Here is a 17,748-nt window from a genome sequence, read left to right as displayed (position 1 = left end):
CAAATCCATGACATCACAGCAGGTTATCTAGCTCAGACTGCTGATTTTGAACCATTACTCAGCTGGGAAATTATACATCAAGTCATTTTGTCATACTTTGCTATACAGGTTGAGTCTCCCTTATCCACAATTTCCTGAAATCTGACATACTTCCAAATCCATAGTTCTCCACATGGCTGATAGTGACACCTGTGTTTTCTGATGGTTCACTGTACATAAACTTGGTTTCATGTGTAAAATTAATAATCCCAAAGAGCTCCGCTCGGCTACCTCCCTAGCCCAGTTCAGGAAGGATTTAAAAACCTTCCTGTTTAAGCGAGCATTCCCCGAAATAAGCTCTAGTTAGTCCCCCCCCCCCCCCCCGATGGCCAATGATGAGCTGGCTAGTATGTGGTTTTTAATGTATATTTTAATGTGTTTTATTGCTTTTGTGTATTGTGTCTGTTGTTATGTTGTACACCGCCCTGATTGAAAGAAGGGTGGTATACAAAGCATTTATTATTATTATTAAAATTATTTTAAAATATTTTGTATAAAATTGCCTTCAGGCTATGTGTAGAAGGTATATACAAATCATAAATGAATTTCACGTTCAGACTTGGGCCCCATCTCCAAGGTATCTCATTATGTATATGCAAATATTCCAAAATCCAATGCACTTCTGGTCCCAAGCATTTTGGATAAGGGAGACTCAACCTGTACATGCAGTTAGGTCCCCAGGGGGAAAAAGGACTCTGATTATAATGTCTTTTGAATCTTGGTGTGGCCCACTTTTGGCTGAGTTTGCGGAGTGGCTACTGATTAACCTTGAAATCGTATGTGAGAATTACACACAAATCCAATTACAATTAATTAGTTTACACAGCAACTGTTCCTAGTAGCTCACAACAATTGGCTACAATCTAAAGACAACCACTGTTGAAATGAGTGAAACAAACAGTTATGGACTATTAAAAGTAAATTCCCCGCTGAGGCACACAAAGAGTACCACATAGATGCTATGGAGATGGGTGAAATATGCAAAGGAATGTTGTCCAACTGAATGGAGAAATAGCCTCTCTGCATTAAAATGTTGTAGCTTAATGCAAACCTGAAACAATTTAAGATGCAAATTTCAGTTTTTTTAAAAAAAGTTTATACATATACATTATTAGCAAAACATTTATACAACACAATTTGGACCATATGGGCAGGAAATAACCAATATTAAAAAACCAATAGTCCAAATCCTTCTGGTACCAAACATCACAAGATACAGATTATACAAATGTATACAAATTTGAAATAAAAATACATGAATACACCATTAAAAAAAATCTTCAGGTTTGCCACAGTGCAGATGGCAAAACTGAAGCAGATTTCCTTTTATTGTTTAATCAGAGACAGACACGTTCAAATCTAAGCCAAATATTGGCTTGCGCCAGACTATGCAAACTGGGGGAGCAAGAAATCAGTCCCTCTTTCAGTAGCATATATGTGTTTGACTTGATTGGGGGGAGGGGGGGGGAGGAGAGAGAGACAAGAGACAAGTCAGAGCACCACAGCATACCTGTGCTTAGATGACACATTAAACCAACCATGGAAGAAGGCAGTGTGATTTGCTAATCTCTTCCTCCTGAAAGCAGGAGCATTTGAGCAGTCTGCTCCAGGGCACTGTTCATGCTCAATAAACCATGGACCACTGGCCTGTCATGTTGCATCACCCAACCCATTATACCTCCTCCAGAAATAAATTTTTCCAAAATTACAAAGATGTCTTGCCACTGACAAGGTTTTCTAATCCAATGGAGGTTTCTGTTAGCAGAAAGTACGAGTGGGATTTGCTCACTACTCCTCTCTCCTGCAACCTGCCCACAGTATCTCAAAGTGTCCCCAGGCCTTTGCAACAGATTGCTGAGGGCCTGCACTGGAAGAAGGGAATATGCATAAATTACCTCCCTCCTCTACAAACAGAAGCCCTTGGCTGTATTCATCCATCAGCACGAGGGCATTATTGGAGGCAATGATACGTTTCAGATAATTGCGCAGATCAAAGAGATTGCACAATTATTTTCTTCACCTCCCTAACACTGCTTGAGACACTACTTGGACAAATATCAGATTTGCTTTGTAAAAGCAAAGGTATTAGTCCCCAGCACATGAATCCATTTATAGAATAGCACCTACTATAGTAAGACTGTTTCCCTTAGGTTTAACTAAGGGAAACCAGTTTAGAGAGGTCTTTAATGATAAAGTAACTATGAAAGAAGATAGTAAAAACAGCATTCATATTCTTAAATCTTGCTATGAACCCAGCCAATTTAAAACTACTTATAAGTATGTCAAGTCACAAGTGCCTGGAAAAACAGTGCATAAAATTTAGTCCTGGAATCAACATTACCCTCCTTTTTGCCCCACTGACCTTTAAATTATCACAGCTGCTATTGAGTTGTTATACTGTCTCATTCTGAGACTATGCTCTGATATAACAGATCAAATTCAATTATTATAAGGTATCCCGATGACAACAATCAATTCATGCTTTCTCTGCACTGCATGTGGAAGGAATCTGTTTTAATTACAACTATATACAGAAATGTACAATATAAATTAATCTACTAGAGATATATGAAAATGTAAATAAGCAAAGCAAAAATGTTACACGTAAGCATATGAGGATATGAAGTGCTTCCTCAAAGAGAAAGAGGCACCCTGAGGACTAAACCCAGTGTCAGTTTATCCAATCAGTGTCTCCCTCTTAATAGTAAGTCCTTAAATGTCACCTTAATCACTGCTTCTACAAACATATACATCAGCACCATGAGAAAAGATAGGCCATATGCTTTTTACTGCTGGTGACAAGAGATTCCAAATCTGAGTGTCAATTATATCCCTAAGAATTTTATAGTGGCACTCTTAGCTACTGCTTTTTAAAAGTCTACAAGGGATGGGGGCGCTTTTTTGGCTAAAACATACCCCTTTATTTGCTCCCAATTTATACTGAATTTATAACTCAAGCAATATTCTAAATACCACAGTCCAGAGTAACCGTCTATGGCAAAACCATAATAATAATAATAATAATAATAATAATAATAATAATAATAATAATATTTCTCTATTCATCTATATTAAGAAGACCTTGCTTCTCTTATATGTTTAAGAATTCATTCACCACACTTTCCTCTGTATATGGAGATTTAATCCTATGGCTATGAGATTTAATAAGATTCCTGATGCCACAGGTGTAGGGATGGAGTGGACAACGAAAAACAACATTCTTTCCAGCACTGACTTTGACAACACACAAATTCACTGTTAAAGCAAAAGTCTTTCAACTAATTGACTTCTCTCAGAGAAGTAACATTTGGGTTATACCCTACAATATGAGTGGTGTCATGTCGATGATACTTGTTCTTCACCAAACTTGCTTGACTTTTCCAGGTAATATCAATTCCACTGTTTTATTTTTCTTCCACATTAAGGCTGATGTATCAAAAGATCTCTCAATTCTAATTCTCAAAAATTAATTTCAGAATGTTTCATGAAATCAAGTTACAGTTCAATTTTATGTTCAGATTTTATGTTTCTTAAAACCCTTCATGTTGACTCCTTGAAGAATGCCAGTTCAGCATATATCTACATATAGCAGTCACATGATTTCAGGTCAACTCCCATAGTTCTTTGCCTGTCAGAGTCCAGGCATTATGTAGGCAATATTATCCAAAGTGTTTGACTGGAAAGAGAGGGAAAACATAATCAATCTGGTAATGTAACAGAACAAATATGCTTTCCAAGTGAAAGACGTACATAAGGAAAAATCTAACATCTAATAACATAACAAGGACAGAGTTTTTTCATGAGTTGCTTATTTCTGCTGAGAGAGAAAAACACTAGCAATCTTTCAGAAGCACAGGGTTGTTGTTTTTTTTTCCAATTTAGTATAGGTTTCTATAGTTGTGACTAAGCCAATAAAGAAATGAGTTCTAAATTAGCATTCATGATTCCACCCATTTACTCTGAAGTTAACTTGACAGTAATTGGCTTCCATGGCAATCCGCCCTAAATTTGTGGTCACTAATAACAATGCATTCCTTCAAATGTCTACTCTTTGACTAGCCACTTTGTTCTCATATGGGAGAAAAAAAGAATATACATATAATAAAATAAAGTAAAATAAATACTTCAGCGGTGGGAATCATGCAGTCCCAGGATTCCTCTCAATTTAGGGGGACAAGGAGAAATGCTGCTCCTGGCACTCTTCTGAAGGAACATCTTCCTCTTAAACAAAGTAAAGCCTTTTCTTTGCAACGTTCAGTACTTAAATACACAGTTGGGTTCATTCTTTGTTGTGACACTCGTGGAGAGTTGAGGAACTGAACTCTGGACTCCCAGGGCTTGGCCATCCCTGACTCATTCGATAAATCCCATTGTGTATGATGTAACACTGCATTGGTGGTTCCCACTCTCATGCTGCATCTCTATGTGATCTGATGGACAACCCTGTCATCCCCTTCCAAGTTTGGGATTGATGAAGAGAGAAGAGCTAGTGTTTGTTTTCTGCTTGCCAGGTGAGTTGTTCATATTGTCCCCAGTACCACAGAGACATTTCTAGGTTTTCCCTCCAAAGCCAGGGGAAAAAGCTTGGGCTTTATTTGGTGCTGGATGGCAAAGATCCCTTGAGTACAGACTCCTCTGCATTAACATAAGACATCTCAGCCATCACACCAACCTGGAACTGAAGGACGGAGGAACACAGATCTTCCTGTAGTTGTGTTGGATGCTTTAAAGTTCAGTGCACCTGGAAGGGCAATCTCCCTTCTTTCCACTCTAAGTTGGAAATGAAGGTTCTTGTCAGTTGCACTTTTTTAGTAAACTGATATTCTTATGTTTCCACTGTTTCTCTCTCTCTATTACATTAGTGTCCATGATTTAATTTTTAAAATGTAAGCTGCCTCATGCATCCCTAAAAAGGCAGCACATAAATATTTCAAATAAAATCTCAAAGACATATTTGATGAAATGGCAAGGGATGTAAGACAGTCCTTAGGCAGCACGGCCACCTGCTGGTAGAAAATATAAACAGCAGGTTGCATGATGCATAATACAGTGCGCCCACACCATACGCGGCCTTGAGCATACGCGCTCAAGCCGCGGGGCGCGTGCAGGGCGGAAGGGGTGGCACATCCCATTCAATTGAATGGGCGCGTGCGCCTGTTGCGCCCGCGCCGCTGCACACAAGCCCCATTGTTTCCAATAGGGCTCGAGCATAGGCGGAATTCACCTTACGCGGAGGGATCCGGAACGGATCCCCCATGTAAGGCGAGGACGGACTGTACTGTAACATCTTTCAAAAAATGGGTCAAAGAGAAGTCTTCTTGGTCAAATGAAGGAGTTTTTCTACACAATAGGGATATTCTTAAGCTGATGTGGTATATTTCTTGGAGCACTTAATGAGGACTGGGAAGTCTAGATTCAAATCCCCACTGAGGCACAAAACACGTTGGAAGACCTCGGACAGCTTGCTGTCAGTCTAATTTCATACTGTGGCCATGATTATAAAACTGCTTGGAGAACCATAACTACTGCCTTGAGCTTCTTGAAGGAATGATTAGAATATAAACACAAGAACATGTTAAAATATGTTCAGCGTACCCATGCCAACCGTGGGCTTGCCATTCACGGTTTGAGCTTCTGCGGATGGCAAGCCCTGGCTTTTTAAATGGGCATGTGTGCACCCATTCAAAAGAACAGGACTTAAGGTTGTGCATCTTTTGCTATCTGCACAGGGTGTGTGTTTCCTGGAACACATCCTCATGGATACCAAGGGCGTACTGTATTATGCTTTCATACTCCCACAGTCCTTTCAGTAACAAAATCAGAGCATGCCTTGTGTATACAAAAGACTAGAGTATAGTCTTGCTTTTGGTAGATAGTTTACAGTTTGCATCTCCTTTAAGGAACACTATAGAACTCCCATCCAGTGTAGGAAGAAAACGAGTTCTCTGAAGAGTGACAAATGTAACTAAGTGAGTGGATCATAAAACAGAGAGGCACTGCTTTAGAGGAACTGGTTTGTAGTGTTTATGAATGAATTTTCCTGTACTGAAGTTCTGAACTGGGAAAGTTCATTGCCTTAAAAAATATTAAAAGAATTCCCAATATTTGCATTTAGTGGGGAAACTATATAGTTCATTGTTTTTGTGGGTTTTTGGGGCTATGTGGCCATGTTCTAGAAGAGTTTCTTCCTGACGTTTCACCAGCATCTGTGGCTGGCATCTTCAGATAATACTGGCAAAACGTCAGGAAAAAACACTCCTGGAACATGGCCACATAGCCCCAAAAAAACACAAAAAACTATGGATGCCAGCCATGAAAGCCTTTGACTTCATATATAGTTCATTTCCAATTACATCACAGCCAATATCTAGCAATAGCTGTTCCTGCAAAAATTCCATAGTACAGCCATTTTACCAAGGAATGCAGTATCTAGTGAGCTGGCAGTAGGGGAAAATGTGTGTCACACTTATCTCATATACATAGTACAGTTTTTTAATCCTCATTTACCAACACATTATCCATAAAACAAAAGTGCAAATACAGAAGACATCTGGACTCTGATCAGAATACGAAACACTAATTTATACATCCACAGAGCAGAAGATTGACTGTAGAGAGGCTGAGGTCCATGTGATTGGTTCACCATCGCCTCAATGTTCTTCAAAAAGACCAACCCAATTTTTCTTTCTACAAATATACTGTGAGGAAAAGGCGTAGTACATCCTTGAAAGCCTGTCCATCAGGAAGTATGCTACAAATTACAAATCACACCTTGAAATGGGGAAAAAAATATAGTGGAAGCTGTAGGATATAGCAACAGCACTTGACATGCAATAGTAGCAGAGAACTTACCAAAACATGTTTGGGGCAACCATTTAGTTCAGGTAGTTGTGATGTCAGGCAAGTTAAAGGACCTAGGGCACAGATAATTGAATCCAGGAGCACAGATAAGCTTCCTGACACAGCCACCATCCCCTGAGAAGGAAAAAAGAGCACCAGACAGGAGTTAAAGTTTTAATGTAGATTTTTTTAGACACAACACATGTTCCTTCTACCTGCTTGGTGAAAGACTCTTCAATAGGTAAGTTTGGAATAAACTGAACATATTGAAATAGAGATGGAGATATTTTCTCTCTCACTTCATTGTATTTCTGGCAATCACCACTACAACCCTGAATCCTATGTAAAAGCACTGTATGTGAGTGGCACAGGCTGGGAAACTAATTTTCACAGGAAGCCAGCATACTATCCCTCTTTCACTTTCAAGTATGCTTATATGCCTCGTATGTTACAAGTTTATCCTTCTGAAACAGAAGTTCTTTCTACGCTGCCTCTGCTCAGATAGCTTTTTACAAGATAGCTCTGAATTCTGCTCTGTTCGCACTTTATGCACTATTACCACTTATATTAGTGATGGGGATCACACAGCTCTCCAGATGTGGCTTTATTACAACTCTAATCCACTTCAACTAGAAGAAGCCAATGGAGAGAGATTATGAACACTATAGGCCAACAACACATAGAGGGCCACTTATCCCCTGTCCTTTGCATTTATCATTAGAAAAACTTTGGGCTCTTTCATCCTTCAGTTTCTGTAACTGTCTCAAAGTGCACAGCCACTTTTCATGCAATGCTTTTTTGATCCCTATTATCACTTATCAGTGATTAATAATAATTTGTAACCCATTTTCCCTCCAAAACTAATATCTTATATTGAACTATTCAGTTGTTTGTTAATCACTCTAATAAATATATATTTTTAGTGATTAAGTCCATCCTTCCAAGATCCAGAACAAAATTTGAGAAGTCTTTGCTTTTAAATCACCTATCCACACACACGTAACATCACAATTGCATGCACATGCATGCACACACACAAGATGTAGATTAAACTGATCTCGTTTTCTACCATTGCCAGATTATCAATTTCAAAATTCTCAGGTTCTATTCTCAGTACAATGCAGAAAGGAAGCGTCATAAACATTTAGTAGGCCAAATATTTCCTACCCTCTCACAGTTTAATCATTCACTCTCATATCTGTGCAACATCTCTCCTGTTCCTGTAACTGTCATACACCATGTAAGAACATGAGAGAAGTTCAAGTGGATCAGATCAAAGGTCTATTCAATCACAACAGCCTGCCACAGCAGTGAGATGACTATAGAAAGTCCACAAACAAAAAACGAGTGCAGCAGCACTATCCCACTTATGTTTTCTAGCAACTGGTACACAGAGCCATACTATCTCTGAAATCTAGGGTTCTACAATAGTAACATGATCAGAAACAATTAATAATGGCTATATGGAAACCTCTAGTTCCAGGGAGAGCACTCTATTCCATGATTTCCTGACAAAACAAGGAACTGAAAATAAAAATTCTAATAGAAGCGAAATACACCATGGACACTTGCTATTCAGACACCAAAACTAACACATGAGTGTAAAATCAATTTGGATTAATTATTCTTTCATGCTCTTTACAAAAAGTACTTTCACTCTTAATGGAGGCATCAGTTCAAGGCAAACTCATTTGGGTACCTGCCAAAAAAACCATTTAAACATTTTAATTTAGTGACATTAGCAGTAACGCAGAGATTGACATTTTGTTCAATGAAGGGAGCCAGGAAAGGACAAAAGGCCAGCTAGTTTGCACAACAATACTTTTCATCTTACTTTCTCGAACATGGCAATGTGCTAAGCAAAAATTATTTTGCATTATATTCAGCTTTTAAAAGTATTTGTTAATTGACATCTTTTCTTAGCCTATGGATTATTCATTTATGCCACAGTAATTCCAATTGTTATGTATGGTTGTGAAAGCTAGAGTGAAGAAAACTCACAAGAAGAGAATCAACTCATATTAAAATGTGGTGCTGGAGGGGGAGTTTCAAACAAATGGTTTATAGAGTAAATTAGGCCTGAACATTCAGTGGAAGTTAATATTACTAAACTGAGGTTGTCATACTTTGGACACATCATGAGACAACATGACTAGCTGGAAAGATGCTAATCCTTGATAAAGTGGGAAGTGGTAGGGAAAAAGGAAGTCCTCATTACACACAGATAGACTTAATTAAGGAGCTTGCAACACATGAGCAGGGCAGTTGATGACTGCAACTCCTGGAAGTCTCTCATAAATCAAAGAGTTTGATGACAAATAACAACTCTTTGGCTTCCTTGTCTCTGAGATGCTTTAAGCTTTTTCTAATGATAATCATAGTGTTGTTTTTTTAAAAATAGCAAAACAAAGTCTTGAGAGACCAGAAAGGTGGGTGACCAGTTTTCAACTGAGGGCCAAACTAAAGTTCTAAGTAGTTCTTGGAGGTCAGATTTGTACAGTGGTACCTCGGGATACGAAATACCCAGGTTACGAAATTTCCGGGATACGAAAAAATCCCATAGGAAATAATTGTTCCGGGTTACGAATGTTTTTTCGGGTTACGAAAATTTTTTTGGTGCTTTTCGGCGCTATTTCACACGAAATCGCGGCTTTTCCCCATTAGCGCCTATGGGTTTTCGGCTTACGAAGGCTTTTCGGGTTACGAAAGCGGCCGCGGAACGAATTAATTTCGTAACCCGAGGCACCACTGTATAGCGAGAAGAGCCAAGGATAGAACAGAGGGACAAAAAATGCCATATTTTAGCTTAATCCACTTACTGCCATTCAGCTTTAGGAAAAGCAATATCAACCTTGTATAATTTATAATATACAAGTGTGTGTGTGTATAATAAAATTCTGGGAAATCAGCAGCATAGGGAAAGCAATGTAGACATTGGCAGAATCCCCAACAGCCAGATTTGGTGTTGGGACATTCTGTAGCTCTACATTAGAGATGTAAAAATGCTGTCATTAGTCTGCATAATATATTCTGTTGGAAATGAACTCTGCATGCAGAATAAGCATAGTCTTTATTCAACTCATTCCAATTTGTCATTTGAACTTTGTGTGCACTACAGCAGCTACATTGTGTCTAAGCAAAATAAGTGTATTCATGAAGAAAGGCTTTCACACTCACCTCAGTCTCCTGTAGTCTGTGCCCAATAAGACTTAGTGATTCTCCCAGTAATTGCAGATGTGCAGCTACATCAATGGGATCTATTTCAGGAACTTTAACTGGTGAAGATGATAACACTACAGTACTAGATGGGGACTTCTTGTGAGGTGAAAGTCCACCTGAAATAGAAGCTGAAAACAGGGAGTAAAATCATTTTAAGTTAACATTTGTTTGCCACTCAAAAATCTGAATATTTATAGTTCTCTGGTGTTATCAGTAACAAGAAATCTCTCCCGTCTAAAATACCAGACATACAGTCCGCCCTTCTCTTATGCGGGGGATCCATTCCCCCCCCACGTCAGAGAAAATACACGGATGCTCAAGCCCATTCAAACGAATGGGGCTCATGTCCGTGATGGTGTGGTGGTGACGCATAGAGTGCATGTGAATGGAACGCGCCACCCCTTGCACCGTGCGCGCTCCCACGCGGTTTTGAGCACATGCTCAAAGCCGCATATAACGCGGGCGCACTGTATATGCTTGCATTTTTGTCACTCTTTTAACATATGTGCTTCATCCTGTAACAGAAATTTCAGGAAACTTAAAGTTCTAGGCCGGGCGGAGCAAAAGATTGACAAGAGGACCTAGTAAATTGAAAATCCATAAGTTTATTTCCAATTTGTCGACAAAGGAAACTTGAACTCAGTGGAATTCAAAGTTCCAAAATCTGAGGCCCAGAAAAATACAAAATGGCTCTTTTTATACTATTTTAGTCAAAGAAGCTTCTTCAATATACTTGATTGGCTAATGACAATTTAAACATACAGAATTCTTACAATCAGGACAGGAATGTATGCATACATTAATAACTGCATCATCACTCCTCACCCCTCCTTCAGGAATTTAGTAGCTTTTCTTCTAACCTTCACAGTTGCATCTCCTTATCTAAGTTGTGAGAATGTTATGTCTGTTAGCTAGTGCTTGTTTCCTACAGGTCAAGATGCCCTTCCCATTCTTCTCTGCTCCAATTTTCTAGTTTCCAAGCCTCATTTTAAAAATTATTTTTCTCTTAACCCAAGTGACTCCATCTTTCTAAGGCTTTTTATTATAACAGGAAAATTTCACCACTACAATCCAAGCCCCCAACCTTTTCTTACTAGTGCATATTTCACATCACAGATGTTCTATATCTAGGGCACAACTAATGGTACAATGCACACGAGTACAGATGGGTTTCCTTTCTCTCAAGCAATCTTGTTGCCACCAGAAGACCAAAAACGTGAAGTAATTAGTTACAAAATCTTGTCAGCACACTTGAATGCCAGTCCTGACTCTGGCTGTGAGTAACAAATTTACTATGCTTTCAACAAGAGACTGGATAATCTTGACTTGTACTATTTTGGTATTTAGGGGACAGTTTTCACACCTTAGAATCTGAACTTTGAGATTTTTGAGAAAGAACATCTTTTTCGGCTACTATGAGTTTTTAACAATACTTAAATGTTACAGATTAAGGAAATTTTGGGTTAAAACATATTAAGAAGTTGCTGTGTTGATCTCTGACACATTAATAAAATACAAAAATTACCTTGGAAAGAAAAAGGGTTGCCAAAATTCTGATGATGTTCAGCACACTAATGCATGAAACATAAACACCACTTGAGTATAGAGGTTACCTTTCAGTTTGGGGGTACCCTCTGATGAGGATGCTTTTCTCTTCACTGTTGTAGCTTCTGCTTTATTCTGCTTATGTTGCAAATATTGAGCCTTCTGTTTCCAAACCTTCAAATAAGCAAAATAAAACAAATGTAAAAAAAAAAAATCAATTTCTCCAACAATTCCAATGGAACAGCTGAGCAGCAAAATGTCGTCAGCCAAATATTTTGTTGTAATTGAATACTAATGCTTCATAATCACTAGCAAGTGGAAGGGTATGTCCTGTACAAATGATATATGGACACTGAAGGTGGTAAGACCCCAGGACTAAGCCATATGCTTTCCCTCCGATATTTACCAGCTTATCCTTCTCTGGAAGCTGCTTCCAAACTTCTGCCAGCTTTTTGCTCAGATCACCAAAATCTAGCAGAAAAGAGTTCAGAGTAAAAACAGATTTTCCGACTTAAGTTAGAAATGTGATCCATGACTATAAAGTTGACAGCTTTAAAGATTATATGACTATTCATTCACAGTACACATAACAGTACAAACATCTCATTGCTTCCAAAAGTAACTGATAATATTATTAAATAATAATACCAACAGTTTAATACAATAATACCAAAGCAAAAACACATTCGTGATGCATAGATGGAGCTTCCTTCAGTCCTTCCTAACATAGGCAGAACTTGGGCCTTATACTGCTTTCTGAAGATTTTTCAAAAGGTGGTATTATCAAAATATTTAAGATAATTATCCAACAGAGAAATCCCAAGGAGGAGAAAGGCTTACGTTATCATTTGATTAAAAATATAGTGCTAACAAGTTTCTTAAAGAACTGAAGACACATGCAGAGTGGTACAGTGAGAAGTATTCTCATATTTGGGTCTCAAAGTAAGTACCAGCACACTGGATTGGCCCTGGAAACACCAGTAATAGCTCCTTCAGGGTAGGTGTGATGTGATCCCATCTGATAGCCCTGTCAATGTTTTAGCACTAAAGTTTCCAGGTTGTCTTAAAAACAGCCCCTTGTACAAAGGATTACAGTAGTACAATGGAACCATAAACTACAATGGCCAATCTATCCTTATCTGAGAACAGTTGTCGCTATCAAATAAAGCAAAGCTGACACAAAACATTAATGCTAATGTATTTGTTGTCACTAAGAATGTTAATCATTTTTTGCTTATTATGTACAAAATTCATTTTTTACAAGATTAATTCACTTGTTTCATGCTGTATACTATTTCTGTGTAGTTACACAGTAATCAGGATCATCTTGAATTTTCTGATAGAGCTTAATTTTCAGAACACTGTTTGAAAGGTGCTACCAGGTATTCACTAACACTGGAAAAAGACTAAGGGCCGGAACAGATAGCCAAAAAGGAACGGCTTGAAGCTGCCCTGATAAAGATGGTCACCTTTTCTGGCCCTGCTGCAGCCCCAGGGCAGCTTCAAGATACACCAGCAGCATGTGGCGTGTAAACACCACGCCGTCAGAGCATCTTGAAGGCGCCCATGTCTGGGCAGCCAGACAGCTTCTGAATGTGTAGCATGTAAATGCTGCACTCCCAAGATGTCCAGAAGCCGGCTGTTTTTGCCCTTAGTAACCATTTATTATCCAACCATTGGGTAGCAGTTATATAAAGGAGTATATGGTACATGGTGAGTGGAGGAAAAGGTCATTACCCCTCCACCTTCCAAAATAAGAATTCTGTCAACCAAAACGAAATTTTCCTTCAGTTCCCAAATTTTTAGTATTGTATAAAACCTCACTTGAGCATCTAAAATTTCAGTTTAGGCATACAAAGAAAATGGGCAGGCAAAATTTCTCAAGAGAATGGAAACACAACAAATAGTTCTAGGAGTGAACTAGGTGCATTTCACTCTGCAAGGCTAAAAACCTGGGAAAAGAAGGTTTTTTTGGAGGGAGGCAATACTGTCATTTTGACCTACCCTTGGTAGCTACATCCCTGATCCTATATATATATTTACCTGGGAGTACAACCTACTGAACTCAACAAAACGTATTTGTGAGGAGGAACATGTATGACTGAACTCAATCTATTTTCATTTGCTTTATATTAATATCCTTCATTTATGATAAAAATATTGTCTAAAGGCATTACAGTATTTGCAATCATGCTTTGTGAACAGACCACTTATTTTACACACTTGTATGAAAAAGATTCCATGCCCAAAAGAGATCTCAGAACCCCATCTGGGACACATGGGGTTATCCCAAAATATTATAACAACTTTCCCTCACAACTTGTGTTTTCATTTTGAAGTGTTCAGGTACTGCAATATTTTATCTGTGTCTCCCTTTGAAGAGTGTATGAAAACTGCAGTTACTTTAAAACACTGGAACCTACATGCAGGGACTACAGGAACAGAGTATTTTTCTCCAACCCTGAAACAAATACAGAGACTCCCAATCCATTTCCAAGAGCAATTCAAAGTTCTGGCTTTGAACTTGAAAGCAGGGCTAGATAACCATGGTCCTGTTTATATTGCTGGACTTCAATTTCCATTGCCCTTATCAGTGATTAAGCTAGATGAGACGTGAAGTTCAATAACCACTGTAGGGTCAGTTGCCTGCCCCTCCTTTAAAATCTTTTTAGTGGTGATGCATTTGCTTTGGAATTCTTGCTTTAGTTGTGATTCCTTACTTTGGGCTTACTATAGAGATCCACCAGATATATCATTTGGAGCTCTTCTATTTTCTTGGACTCTTTGTTTAAATATCTGTCTGTTCTTTCCTGTTTACAAACATGCTGTCTAGTTTGTTGTTCTTGGTTTTTTTTTTAACTACATGGCCATTGGTTTCAATTATGGCTATTTTTCTGGTAAGCTGCTCTAAGCTTCTTTTAAACTGAACTGTGGGGTAGCAAATATGATAGCAGTTAGATGGTAAATATTGAACACCAGCCCTTGCTCGGTATTTAAATTATTCAGTGGGTTTTATTAGAGCAGTTTACACCCATGAGACTGCACCAAGTGTTCAGAGACAGTAAAATGGAAATTACAATAAAAACAAACAAACAAAAAACCCACCCCATACATCCTGCTATTTTACCTATTCCTGGATGTTCAGTCACAATGTTCACACGGTATTCCTTACAGAACACTTGATAAGCAGACATGTTTTTCTTCTTTGGCTAAAAGAAATGGAGGGAGGGAATATTTTATAGTACATATTTGTATCAAAATAATTGTATCAAAATTTCTAGTGCCTGTAGAAATCTCTGAAAAAGGGGGTTCTGGTGCCCTTCTTCACAAGTAAATAGCCTACTTTCAAAACCCTTTTACCATGTGGTACGAAGTAGCTACAAAAGTTTACAAAAACACAAGCAAAAAATAGGAGAATGATGTTATTCCTAATTTGTTCTGATAGGAATCAACCTCTGGAGAAAACCAGGCATTTCTCAATCATATGCAATATTTTTTTAGTTGCCTGCAATTCAGGAAGGTAATTGTATATACTTAAATAATGTTTGGTTCTTTTTTCTAGTTATCTGTGTTTGCTAAGTACATGCTTGTCTCCTTTTACTAACATAGCAATAATTGCTTTTACCCCCTAACTCTGCAATTGCATTTTACCTTTTCTTTTTCCAGTTTCTCAGCCCTCTCTTTTTCTTCCTTCTTCTTCTTCTTCTCACTCTGGCCATCTGTAGGGAAAACGGGAGACAAAGGTGGGGGTAGGGGAGGAGGAGGAGGAGGAGGAGGAGAAGGGATAGCAAATGGCATGCTTGTTGGCGGAACTGGCAGTGGAGCTGCAACTTCTGGTAATGCCAATGAAGATGAATGCCCTGAACTCTTCTTAGATTTTGAGTGTTTCTTTTCCTTGTGTTTCTCCTTGTCTTTTTTCTTTTTACTCTTCTTGGATTTCTTCTTTTTCTTTATCTCCCGATATGAATCATCAATTACTAGCTCTCCAGCTTCCAACTCACCTCCAGAGGATGAAGCAGATTCTAATTGTGGTTCTAGGCCTGACAGCTCAAACCCACTGCTTTGTCCTTCTTGGAAAAGGGATGTTTCTGGGCTAAAGCTCTCAGTGACTGGAGAGGGATGTGAATCTGGTGGCAGCTTGTGCTTCTTCCGAGCTGATTTCAAGAAGCTGTGAGTGTCATGACTTGGGAGAAGTGAGCCCTGTTCATCCCGAGTGGACTTTTTACTGGATTTTTTGGTTGCTGGAGTGTAGGGAAAAGTCTCCTCTATTGCACCTCCTCCTTTTTCCTTAGGTGAAAGGATAAGTTTCATCTTTAAGCCATCAGGTTCACGCAAGGTCAACAGTTCAGTATTCACATAGGGGGGCTTCATCTTTTTGGCCTTGTGAGAAGTGCTATCATCCAAAGACAGATCATTGCTGCTCCCACTCAGCTTCTTCTTGTGGTGTTCTTTCTTGCTTTCTGAATAACCAGAAGCAGTGGATGAAGAATGAGATGATTTCTCCAATGGCCTTTTAGAAGACTTGGAGCTGGTAGTCAAAGGTGAGGTGATGGCTTTAAGGAGATCCATGGTAGTGTCTTTCCCCTTCTTTTTGGAAGTTGAGTCCAAAGGTAAGAATAGTTCAAAAGCAGAAAGATCTGAAAAATTCGCAGAAGAGAACACTCAAAGGAGGTTTGATACACATCTAACATACCTCTTCCTATACAGCTGCAAGATGTCCTACTGACAAGGAGGCTTCCAAAGTGGTTCCTAAGAGAGATTTGATTTAATGGCTACTAGATAATAAGGCTTATCTTGTAGCACATCATTTTAGTTGATTATTTTATTATGTCATTTATGTACCATCCTATGAATCAAGTTCTTGAAGAGACTTAACCAAGTTTAATACAAACCAAATTCAATATTATATTGAATCTACCATTCACTCTGAAACCAAGAAAATGAACTTTTCAGCAAGAGAGCAATTTAAAGCTGATGAAATAAAATCTGCACAGCCACAAAACATAAAACCATAATATAATGTGGAAAGTGCAAAAGCATTTTGCCTAGTATTAGGAAGATATTAAAGTATGCACCAGGAGAGCCTCTCTGAAAAAAACTGTTCTCTCAAAGCTTCCTGTTGTATTTCACAATGTAGGGTTCTTTAGATAACAGCCTTAGATAATCATCTCAAGAGTCCAGGTAGATAGATGTGCCAAAAGATTATTTGTTGAATACTGAGTTTGCAAAAATCTTTAAAGGTCACAAATAGTACATTGAACTGGGCCAAAGATGAAATTGCTAGCATAATATGTTCATGATGCCCAGCCCCAATTAGTAATCAGCAGTCATATTTTACATCAACTGATGTGTTTTCAAAGGCAAATCCAAGCATAATGACTGCAATAATCCTGTTTTAATTGATGGGGCTACATGATAAAGGCACATTCATTTATATTTAAAGGCTACTTTTGTTCTATTACTGTAAGATAATAAAAAGATGAATTTCCTTTTTTAATCGAACAGCATGTAGGAAACTGGTGTTTGTCTGCATGTCTCAAAATTTGGAATCGAATATATTCTAATTAATTAATTAAACTGCAAATTAGTAGTTATTTTCAATTCCATTAGTATAGAGCAGCAGTGGAATCACAGAGACACCCAGATGTTGTTAGACTGTAATTCTCAGCATCAGACACCATGTCGCTAAGGATGTATAACTTTAAACTGTTTCAACTTCCTGCAACCCAAATTACCGTATATATTCAACTATAAGTTGAGAAATTTATGCCCCAAAATTGACCTTAAAGATAGACTTATATAAAAGTCAAAACATCAGCAATGCTTAGAAAGGTCCTAAAGCAAGCCTGATGCCCCAATCCCCATTGAACACCAATCCCTTCCCCCTCCATTCTGTTTTGCAAGCCTTTCCTTCCAATCAGAAAAACTCCCCATTTAAATCCACTTGCATTTCTCTCTGGTCCGTTTTCTAAGCCCTGGCTTCCTATGGAAAAAGCCCCCCCCCCTTAAATCCACTTGCTTCTCTCTCTGGCTTCCTATGGAAAAATTTCCCTATTTTAATCCACTTGCTTCTCTCTCTCGTCCGTTTTGCAAGACCTGGCTTCC

At 38.5% G+C, this 17,748-nt stretch overlaps 1 protein-coding gene across 3 annotated transcripts in view; it reads right to left on the bottom strand.

The window, feature by feature from the left end:
• Positions 1-1,112: 1,112 nt before the first annotated feature.
• HMGXB4 (HMG-box containing 4) overlaps positions 1,113-17,748 on the bottom strand; it is a 21,204-nt gene continuing 4,568 nt past the window's right edge. For 2 of the 3 annotated variants that reach the window (XM_042468557.1, XM_042468558.1), the window contains exons 4-10: positions 15,295-16,280; positions 14,771-14,852; positions 12,050-12,114; positions 11,712-11,817; positions 10,057-10,226; positions 6,892-7,014; positions 1,113-3,715 (exon numbers count right to left, since the gene is read on the bottom strand). In XM_042468557.1, the coding sequence (XP_042324491.1) occupies positions 3,671-3,715; positions 6,892-7,014; positions 10,057-10,226; positions 11,712-11,817; positions 12,050-12,114; positions 14,771-14,852; positions 15,295-16,280 (1,577 nt within the window). In that variant the 3' untranslated portion in view covers positions 1,113-3,670. The remainder of the gene's footprint in view (positions 3,716-6,891; positions 7,015-10,056; positions 10,227-11,711; positions 11,818-12,049; positions 12,115-14,770; positions 14,853-15,294; positions 16,281-17,748) is intronic. The other variant, XM_042468559.1, reaches the window with a different exon arrangement.

Source organism: Sceloporus undulatus, chromosome 5, assembly GCF_019175285.1.
Source record: "Sceloporus undulatus isolate JIND9_A2432 ecotype Alabama chromosome 5, SceUnd_v1.1, whole genome shotgun sequence".
NCBI lineage: Eukaryota > Metazoa > Chordata > Lepidosauria > Squamata > Phrynosomatidae > Sceloporus > Sceloporus undulatus.
The sequence above is the reverse complement of the archived record's forward strand: the minus strand, read 5'-3'. Positions and strand labels throughout refer to the sequence as shown.